The 11,387-nt window shown below is 42.6% G+C and overlaps 1 protein-coding gene across 1 annotated transcript in view; it reads left to right on the plus strand.

Annotated features, from left to right (window-relative positions):
• Positions 1-11,387, plus strand: part of RPGRIP1 (RPGR interacting protein 1) — a gene marked incomplete at its 5' end in the record, with an annotated part of 44,516 nt that overhangs the window by 10,963 nt on the left and 22,166 nt on the right. The window contains one exon of the mRNA XM_032272156.1: positions 8,642-8,756. Coding sequence (XP_032128047.1) covers positions 8,642-8,756 — 115 coding nt within the window. The remainder of the gene's footprint in view (positions 1-8,641; positions 8,757-11,387) is intronic.

Raw genomic sequence — 11,387 nt, forward strand, 5'->3', positions numbered from 1 at the left:
GACGCCTATAATCCCAGCACTTTGGGAGGCCGAGGCGGGTGGATCACGAGGTCAAGAGATCGAGACAATACTGGTCAACATGGTGAAACCCCGTCTCTACTAAAAATACAAAAATTAGCTGGGCATGGTGGCACGTGCCTGTAATCCCAGCTACTCAGGAGGCTGAGGCAGGAGAATTGCCAGAACCCAGGAGGCGGAAGTTGCGGTGAGCCGAGATCGCACCATTGCACTCCAGCCTGGGCAACAAGAGCGAAACTCTGTCTCAAAAAAAAAAAAAAAAAAAAGGAAAAAAACCCAAACTGATAAAGTAAAAACATCATACTCAGTGGTGAAAACTGACTGTTTTTTCTTAAGATGGAGAACAAAGAAAGGATGTTTGCTTTCCCTACTCCTACTGAACATTGTAGTGGAGATTTTAGTCAGTGCAATAAGGCAAGAAAAATTAAAATCCCCACCTTGGGGGGATAAAAAGAGCCAGGTGTAGTGGCATGTGCCTGTAGTCCCAGCTAGTCAAGAGGTTAAGGTAGGATACTACACTCTAGCCTAGGAAACATAGCAAGACCCTGTCTCTTAAAGAAAAGAAAAAAATTAGTCATACAAATTGTGGGAATAAAGAAGTAGTGCTGTCTTGATTTACAATTGACACGATCTTGCATTTAGAAAATCGTAAGATATCTACAAAAAGAAAACTACTAGAACTTAAAACAAATGAATAAGGCTGCAGGATCTATGTACCAAAGTCAATTTTGTTTCCATATACTAGCAACAAACAACCCTAAAAAGAAAACAATTATATTCACAATTTCATACAAAAGAATAAAATATTTAGGAATAAACTTAAAAGAAATATGAGACCTATATACTGAAAACTGGAAGTTCTTGAGAGAAATTAAGATTTAAATAAATGGAAAATGTGCTGTGTTTATGGATTGGACAATTTAAGATGATGATTCTTCCCAAAATTTATATAGAAATAAAAAGAACCGGCTGTATGCAGTGGCTCACGCCTGTAATCCCAACACTTTGGGAGGCTGAGGCAGGTGGATTACTTGAGACCAGGAGTTCGAGACAAGCCCGGCCAACATAGTGAAACCCCATCTCAATTAAAAATAAGAAAATTATCCAGGTGTGGCGGCTGACACCTATAATCCCAGCTACTTAGGAGGCTGACACAAGAAAACTTTCAACCTGGGAGGTGGAGGTTGCAGTGAGCCAAGATCGTGCCACTATACTCAAGTATGGGTGACAGAGTGAGACTGTCTCAAAAAAAAAAAACGACATAGTAATTCAGACAGTGTGGTATTGGCAAAAAGATAGATTTATAGACGGGTAAATCAGAAATAAAATCTTACATTTATAGTCAATTGATTTTTCCACAAAAGTTCCAAGGTAATTCAATAGGGAAATACTAATATTTCTAATAAATGGCATTGAGATAATTGTATATTCATATTTGAGGGGGCTGGTGGGGGAATAACTTAGCCCTTAACCTCACACCATACACAAAAATTGAGCAAAATTTATAGATCTAAATATTAGAACCAAAATTATAAAATTTCTAAAACCAGAGAAAATTCTTGGCTTTAGATTAGTTCCAAAGAACTCTTACAACTCTGTAAGACAACTTAGTTTGAAGAGAGATTTCACCAAAAAGAGATCTCTATGGCTAATAACCATATGCAAAGATGCTCAATATCTTTGGTCATTAGGAAAATGCAAATTTACAGTACAATGAGATACCAGTACATAGAAACTAGAATTGTTATATTTCAGAGGCTTTTAATACCAAGGGTTAGTGAGGACATGAAAAAACTGGAAGCTTATACATTACTGATGGAAATGTAAGACTTACAGCCACTCTGAAAAACATCTGGGCAGGGTTTAGTGGCTCATGCCTGTAATCCCAGCACTTTGGGAGGCTGAAGTGGGAGGCTGCAATGAGCTGAGACTTTGCCACTGCACTCCAGCCTGGGTGACTGAGTGAGACTGTCTCTATTTTTTTTTTTTGTATAGAGACAGGGTATGGCCATGTTTTATAGGCTGATCTTGAACTTCTGCGCTAAGCAATCCTTGGCATCCCAGAGGGCTGGAATTATAGGCGTGAACCACCACACCTGGCCTAAACATTTTATATTTAACCCATCAATTCTACTCTTAAGTACCTACTCAAGGGAGATAAAAACATTTGTCGACCCGACTCGTATCCGAATATGCATAGCAGCATTATTCATCATTCAATGTAAGGAAAAATTTATTAAATAAGAAACAAAATTGTGGCATTAAACATATACAGTATGTTGGAAAAAAAAATTAACCATAAAGAAATATTGGCTGGGTACAGTGGCTGAGGCCTGTAATCCTAGCACATTGGGAGGCCAAGGCAGGTGGATCACGAGGTCAGGCATTTGAGACCAACCTGGCCAACGTGATGAAACCCTGTCTTTACTAAAAATAGAAAAAAATTAGCTGGGCATGGTGGCAGGTGCCTGTAATCCCAGCTACTCGGGAGGCTGAGGCAGGAGAATCACTTGAACCAGAGAGACAGAGATTGCAGTGAGCCAAGGTCCTGCCATTGCACTCCAGCCTGTGCAACAGAGCTAGACTCCATCATATACACACACATAAAAAAGTTGACCACCTGACAGAATTTTTGTTCATCAGGAGATTAAACATGCAAGCTGTGGAGTAGAAAAGATATTTGCAACACGTGTAACTATCAAAGGGATTGAATTTAGAAAATATACAGAATTTTTAGAGATGAAAAAGCACAACCCAATAGAAAAGTGGGCAGAAGAGGTTGGGCACCATGGCTCGTGTCTGTAATCCCAACACTTTGGGAGGCTCAGAAGAGCAGATGAGGAGTTCAAGATCAGCCTGGGTAGCCGGGTGTGGTGGCTCACGCCTATAATCCCAGCACTTTGGGAGGCTGAGGTGGGTGGATCACTTGAGGTCAGGAGTTCGAGACCAGACTGGCCAATATGGTGAAACCCCATCTCAAAAAGAGATTAGCCTGGGTGACATAGTGGGACGCCCATCTCTACTAAAAAGAAAAAAAATCCATTGTGGTGGTACACACCTGTGGTTTCAGCTACTTGGAAGCTAAGGTGGGAGGATCGCTTGAGCCCAGGGTGGGCACAGGGCAGAGGTTGCAGTGAGCTGAGATTGCGCCATTGCACTCCAGCCTGCATGACAGAGCAAGACCCTGTCTCAAAAAAGTGGGCAAAAGACTTGAAAGACAGTCGACAAAAAGTGTCCACTAAAGATGTTCAACATCTTAAAATAATCAAATAAATGCAAATTAACCACTAAAGAGTCACCAGACTGACAGAAATTAAAAAGTCTGATAATACCAAGTGTGAATAAAGATGTGGTACAAGGGAAACTCTTTCACACTGCTGATGGGAGTATAAATCTGTATTATCATTTTGGAAAACTTTGTTAGCTACTAAAATAGATTATATGTATTTCCTATGGCCCAGCCCTTTTATTCCTGGGCATATGTACTTATATGTATATCATGATATTTGTTCCTTAGAGCAAAACAGTGTGAACAACACAAATGTCCATGAGTAGTAGACTAGATAAGTAAATTATGGTACATTCATATAATACTATACAGGAAGGAAAAATAGTAGCTACTTGCAACAGTATATATCCTTCTTAAAAATATAATTGTGGGCTGGGTGTGATGGCTCACGCCTGTAATCCCAGCACATTGGGAGGCCGAGGTGGGCAGGATCACCTGAGGTCAGGAGTTTGAGACCAGCCTGGTCATGATGGTGAAACCCTGCCTCTACTAAAAATACAAAATGAGCCGGGCATGATGGCACAAGCCTGTAATCCCAGCTACTCTGGAGGCTGAGGCAGGACAATTGCTTGAACCTGGGAGGTAGAGGTTGTTGTGAGCCAAGAGCGAGCCGTTGCACTCCAGCCTGGGCAACAAGAGCAAAACTTCATCTCAAATATATAATTGTATATAAAATAAGCCAAACATACACAAAATATATCACATATGACTATAGATTTCAAAAAACAGATAAATCTAAATTATAGTGTTTAGGGATTGCATAGCTCAGTTGTAAAAATAGAAAGCAAAATAAGGTAGTGAACTTCAAGTTAGCCTGTTTTTATTTAAAACTTGGACATTTCATTCCTTTATGGCTTTTTGCCCTAGTTTTGATTTTCTCATTAAAACTGTGTTGGCTGGGCACGGTGGCTCATGCTGTAAACCCAGCACTTTGGGAGGCCAAGGCAGGTCGATCACCTGAGGTAAAGAGTTCAAGATTAGCCTAGCCAATATGGCAAAATGCCATCTCTACTAAAAATACAAAAATTAACTGGGGTGGTGGCATGTGACTGTAATCCCAGCTACTCAGGAGTCTGAGGCAGGAGAATTGCTTGAGTCCAGGAGGCAGAGGTTGTAGTGAGCTGAGATCACACCACTGCACTCCAGCCTGAGCAAGAGAGCAAGACTCCATCTCAAAAAAACAAAACAGTGTTTTTCTTGATTATTGAGTTTTTAGCATCCTTCAGATTTTATGCCTAAGATCAGTGCCTCAAATGCCTTACTCTAGTTCTGACCATGGTCAGAATAGTGGTTAATCCTAGGGGAAGGGGAAGGGTTATCATCAGGAAAGGGCACCCTTTGGTCATCTGGAGTGCTACCAATGTTCTATTTATTGGCTAAGTGGTGATACAGATATTCATTTTACAAAAATGTAATAAGTTGAACATGGACATTTATATTTTATGGGCTTTTCTATGTGCTTGAAAAATTTAATAATGAGAGGAAAAATAAAAAGGTAGATATAGAATTACTGTGAAAAGGGAGTCTTTATTAAACTTTTTTTTTTCTTTTTTTTTTTTTTGAGACGGAGTTTCACTCTTGTTACCCAGGCTGGAGTGCAATGGCGCGATCTCGGCTCACCACAACCTCCGCCTCCTGGGTTCAGGCAATTCTCCTGCCCCAGCCTCCTGAGTCGCTGGGATTACAGGCACGCGCCACCATGCCCAGCTAATTTTTTTTTTTGTATTTTTAGTAGAGACGGGGTTTCACCATGTTGACCAGGTTGGTCTCGATCTCTTGACCTCTTGATCCACCCGCCTCGGCCTCCCACAGTGCTGGGATTACAGGCTTGAGCCACCGCGCCCGGCCAAACTTTTTTTTCTAAATCTCTAAAAGTATATGTCTATACGTATGTGTGTATGTATTTATTTGAGATAGAGTCGCTCTGTCACCCAGGCTAGATTGCAGTGGCACAATCTTGGCTCACTGCAATCCCAAGTTCAAGCGATTCTCCTGCCTCAGCCTCCAGAGTAGCTGGAACTACAGGTGTACTCCACCATGCCCAGCTAATTTTTTTTGTTTTTTTTCAGATGGAGCTTCACTCTTGTTACCTAGGCTGGAGTGCAATGGTGCAATCTCGGCTCACTGCAACCTTCGCCTCCTGGGTTCAAGCAATTCTCCTGCCTCAGTCTCCCGAGTAGCTAGGACTACCGGCGTGCATCACCACGCCCAGCTAATTTTTGTATTTTTAGTAGAGACGGGATTTCACCATGTTGAGCAGGATGGTCTCGATCTCTTGACCTCGTGATCCACCTGCCTCGGCCTCCCAAAGTGCTAGCATTATAGGCATGAGCCACCATGCCTGGCTAATTTTTGTATTTTTAGTAGAGACTGGGTTTCACCATGTTGGCCAGGCTGGTCTCAAACTCCTGACCTCAAGTGATCCACCCACCTCAGCCTCCCAAAGAGCTGGGATTACAGGCATAAGCCACCATGCCTAGCCTAAAGTATAATTTTTACGCTTTTGACTGTATTTGGCATAATCTTTTTTTTTTCCTGACAAACAGCTGCTTTGAATATAACCTCTTAAGAGTATAAATGATTTTTCTCATGAGAAGAATTTTTCTATTCATTGTGTAATCCCATTTTTCCATCAAATTTTACTCAGTGTAAGGAAGATTAACAATAACCAAATGCACAATTTCCCAGAGCGAAATTTACATGACTGGCAAGAAATCCTGGTTATTAGAGAGTAATTCCATTCTTATGATTTGCAGACAATGGAATATTCCTTAGTCATTAAGTAGTAGCATAAATAGTAATGATGTACCTAGATAGCTTCAGTGTATCCAGACCTGAATGCAGGGTTCCAGTTATCTCCATATTCCCAATTTACATTTCTTCAGGTATTTGACTGAGTGGGTATAATCGGTATCTACTAGCTTTTTCTGCTTACAGAAGGTGAAAGATGAGATCAGGAGGTAACCTAAACCTCATGTACTACATGGTCATCTATTTATAGTCATGAATAAGAATACTGTTTCTGTAGAAGCCTAATTGTTAATTATTGTTTTAATATCTCTGCTCTCCATGAATTTCAAAACATCAAGACTGGCCAGGCACGGTGGCTCATGCCTGTAATCCCAGCAGTTTGGGAGGCAGAGGCGGGCGGATCATCTGAGGTCAGGAGTTTGAGACCAGCCTGACCAACATGGTGAAACCCCATCTCTACTAAAAATACAAAATTAGCCGGGTGTGGTGGTGGGTGCCTGTAATCCCATCTACTTGGGAAGCTGAGGCAGGAGAATCAGTTGAACCTGGGAGGCAGAAGTTGCAGTGAGCCAAGACTGTGCCATTGCACTCCAGCCTGAGTAACACGAGTAAAACTCTGTCTCAAAAATAATTTTTAAAAAATCAAAACCACCAGTTAGTAAGCATAAAAAACTAAAATCTGCCTGCTTTCAGGTATCTGAGTGGAGCTATCAGAGGCAAGATGCTGTTGTTGTTGAAAAAGAAGCTTGTTAGTCTTTTAGACAAAGATCTAAAGGTTATTAGGTAAAGGCCACCAAGAAATGGAAAGGGCCTGATTTTAAGGCCATTTGCACATATGTAGACAAAGCCTTGCGTCATTTAGCAGCCTTTGCTTTTGCTGCCCCTGTTTTCTCAGACCTTTTCCCTTTGAGACTTCAGTGAAACAGACAATCAAGACTTTGAAATTTTACAGAAGAGGCTGGGCAAGGTGGCTCACACCTGTAATCCCAGCACCTTGGGAGGCTGAGGTGGGCGGATCATGAGGTCAAGACTTCGAGACTAGCCTGACCAACATGGTGAAACCCTGTCTCTCTCTCTTTTTTTTTTTTTTTTTTTTGAGATGGAGTTTCGCTCTTGTTACCCAGGCTGGAGTGCAATGGCGTGATCTCGGCTCACTGCAACCTCCGTCTCCTGGGTTCAGGCAATTCTCCTGCCTCAGCCTCCTGAGTAGCTGGGATTACAGGCACATGCCACCATGCCCAGCTAATTTTTTGTATTTTTAGTAGAGACGGGGTTTCACCATGTTGACCAGGATGGTCTCGATCTCTTGACCTCGTGATCCACCCGCCTCGGCCTCCCAAAGTGCTGGGATTACAGGCTTGAGCCACCGCGCCCGGCCTAACCCTGTCTCTTTTTAAAAAAAAAAAAAAAAAAAAAAAAATTTTTACAGAAGAGGCACAGCTTGCCTTCCAGTAATCTATTGCTGTATAATAATCTACTCTAAAACATAGCGACTTAAAACAACAATCATTTCTTTTGCTCACTACTTTGCAAGTTAGGGAGGTCTCATGAGGAAGGCTCATCTTCCCTCTGTGTGGCATCAGATGGGGTAGCTCAGCTGGGGGACTGATGGGTTCAACTTGCAAGATGGCTCACCCTCGTAGCTAATCAGGTAATCCTGGCTGTCAGCAGGCTACTTGGGCTTCCTTGCAGGTTGGTGGCTGAGTTCCAAGAGAGCAAGGTGCAAGTACATGGCATTTTTGTGTTCTGGCCTTAGAAGTCACATAGCATCACTCCTAACATGCTCTTTCAGTTGAGACAGTCCAAGAGATCCACCTTAGTTGAAGGGGAGGGGACAAAGACCGCATCACTCAATAGGAGCAGTGTCAAAGTCAGTCACATTGTGAGAGAGCATATGGGATAAGAGATCATTTGAGGCCATCTTTGGAAAATACAGTCTGCCCCACCCACTTGCACTGCTTTTCCTCAGCTTGGCCATTTTCTTCAACTCCCACAAAAGGACTTCCTTTCTTCTTCCCTGCTTTCACCCTTTCTGCCTGCCTTCCTGCATTCCTTTCTGTTTTTCCTCCTTTCCCTTTCTTTTTTTGAGACGTGAATCCTGTATAGCAAGCTTCTGAATAAATGTGTCTTTGAAAAAGAGGATTTGGGCTGGGCACAGTGGCTCACACCTGTAATCCCAGCACTTTGGGAGGCCGAGGCGGGCAGAATCCACATGGTCAGGAGACTGAGACCATCCTGGCCAACATGGTGAAACCTTGTCTCTACTAAAATAGAAAAAAAATTAGCTGGGTGTGGTGGTGCATGTCTGTAGTCCTAGCTACTTGGGAGCTGAGGCAGGGGAATCGCTTTAACCAGGGAGGCAGAGGTTGCAGTGAGCCGAGATTGCACCACTGCACTCCAGCTGGTGACAGAGCGAGACTCTGTCTCAAAAAAAAAAAACGGTTTCATTCTTAGTAAGTGGAGCCAAAATCTAGACACTCAGAACTGGTGACCAGACAGTGGATTGGAGGTGTGTGTGCTGGGTCTTTTATTGGGCTAGAATGCTTTGAAACAGTTCTATAACTGCAACTTCTTCTCTAGCAGATAAAGAATCCTTTGAACAAAGCTCTGAAGTCAGTGAAGCACCAACTACCGACAGTGATGAAGTCATAGTGCCACCCATGTCTCAGAAATATCCTAAGGCTGTAAGTACACTGGAGTGATAAGACTGTAAACAATGACAGTGTGCTTAGTGGCCACACATGTGAAAGTCAGCCCAGTTTAATGAACCTGATGGAAAACACAAATTGTTTAAATTTATGTTTTGTGTGAATGAAGGTTAGCTTGTACAGTCAGATAAAAGGATCATTTTCTTGAGATGGTATAAATGATGACTTGCTTCAATACTTCTATCTGGATCCGTTGCTGCCTCTTACTCCCATATCTTCCATTGCATCCTGTGATTCATGCCCCGCCTGAATGGTGCCCCTATCATTAAGTCCATCTAAGGGGAGCAGGTTTGCTTTGGGAGATGGAATCTGGAAGAGAAGACAGGATTCTTCATGGGAGGGCTCATGGAGATCATTCCATTTCTGCAGTTTTTCACTCAACCTGTGACTAATAGTTCAACCTCAAAGCTCTTTCAGAACTAATTGAAGACACATACATATATTAATAAACGTCTGCAGATATATTCAATAATCACTGTTTTCTAACCTGTGGGTTATAAATGAGGTAGAAAACAATTATTCTTTTTTTTGTTTTTTTTTTTAGTAGAGATGGGGCTTTACCATGTTGGCCAGGCTGGTCTTGAGTCCTGACCTCAGGTGATTTGCCCGCCTCAGCCTCCCAAAGTGCTGAGATTACAGAAGTGAGCCACTGTGCCTGGCAAAAACAATTAAGCCACTGTTCCTGGCACATCCATAGGTGCTCAATTAATGTTCGTTGAGTGAGTGACTGAATAAAAGATTCGGAGCAAATTGATGATTATGAACTTCATTAGAAACATTAAGTAAGAATGTAGGGGCCGAGTGCAGTGGCTCACACCTGTAATCCCAGTACACTGGGAGCTGAGGCAGTGGATCACCTGAGGTCTGGAGTTCGAGACCGTCCTGACCAACATGGAGAAACTCTGTCTCTACTAAAAATACAAAAATTAGCCAGGTGTGGTGGCACATGCCTGTAATCCCAGCTACTTGGAGGCTGAGGAAGGAAAATTGCTGGAACCCAGGAGGCGGAGGTTGCAGTGAGCCAAGAGCAAGCCATTGCACACCAGCCTGGGCAACAAGAGTGAAACTCTACTGTAAGGACACGTGCACACGAATGTTCATTGTAGCACTGTTTACAATAGCAAAGACCTGGAACCAACTCAAATGCCCATCGATGATAGACTGGACAGGGAAAATGTGGCACATATACACCATGAAATATTATGCAGCCATCAAAAACGATGAGTTCACGTCCTTTGTAGGGACATGGATGAACCTGGAAACCATCATTCTCAGCAAACTGACACAAGAGCAGAAAATCAAACACCGCATGTTCTCACTCATAGGTGGGTTTTGAACAATGAGAACACATGGACACAGGGAGGGGAGCACTACACACTGGGGTCAGTTGGGGGGAAATAGGGGAGGGACAGCGGGGGGTGGGGAGTTGGGGAGAGAGAGCATGGGGAGAAATGCCAGATATAGGTGAAGGGGTGGAAGGCAGCAAATCACACTGCCATGTGTGTACCTTTGCAATAATCTTGCATGTTCTTCACAGGTACCCCAAAACCTAAAATGCAATAAAATAAATAAATAAATAAATGTAGGATGACCTTAAAACCAAAGGGGGTAGATTATGTAATATAAACTCTGTTGTAAGAAATTAGAAAAGGGAAATTACAGTTGTTTTGTAGAGGTTAGAAAATTCTTCCTTGAAAGCTGGAACTTGTGCTGAAGAATTGCAGGAAAATGAAGGATATTGGAGTGAGGAGAAACAACTCAAAGTCAGTAGACTTAAACATTTAATATAACACATAGTTCAATTTCAGGCCAGGTGTGGTGGCTCACACCTGTAATCCCAGCACTTTGGGAGACTGAACCAGGAGGATTGCTTGAGGCCAGGAATTCAAGACCAGCCTGAGATTCTAAGTACTATGAAGGAAATACATCAGGTGATATAATAGCAACTGGAGGGGTTACATTAGGATAGATGTTAAGGAAAGATTTCTCTGAGGAAGGGATGTTTGAACTGAAATCTAAAGAATGAGAAGAGAAGGGCTACCCATCTACTGGGTAGACTGTACTCATCTCAGGCAAAGAAATTGGCAAGTGTAAAGGCCCTGAGGTAGGAAAGAGTTTCATTTACCTGAGGTATGGGAAATCAAAAGAAAATTAAAGTTTCTCTTGGTCACGTATATATTCTCCTCCCCCTTTCAAAGGAGGACAGTGAAGTCTAGGGAGAAGGGCTTGCTCAAGTTAATATTTAATACAGTTGTACTAAGTGCATACTGTGTCCCAGGCATTGTGCCAAACACTGGATACTCAGTATAGATTTTAATGGGGCTGGGCGTGGTGACTCATGCCTTTAAACACTTTGGGAGGCCAAGGTGGGTGGATCATTTGAGGCCAGGAGTTCGAAACCAGCCTGAGCAACATGGTGAAACCTCAACTCCACTCAAAATACAAAAATCAGCCAGATGTGGTGGTGCACACCTGAAATCCCAGCTACTCGGGAGGCTGAGGCAGGAGAGTCACTTGAATCCAGGAGGCAGAGGTTGCAAAGAGCTGAGATCATGCCACTGCACTCCAGCCTGGTGACAGAGCGAGACTCCGTCTCAAAAAAAAAAAAAAAAAAAAAAAAA

This window comes from Sapajus apella, unplaced genomic scaffold (assembly GCF_009761245.1).
Source record: "Sapajus apella isolate SASKATOON/1434 unplaced genomic scaffold, GSC_monkey_1.0 scaffold311, whole genome shotgun sequence".
Taxonomy (NCBI): Eukaryota; Metazoa; Chordata; class Mammalia; order Primates; family Cebidae; genus Sapajus; species Sapajus apella.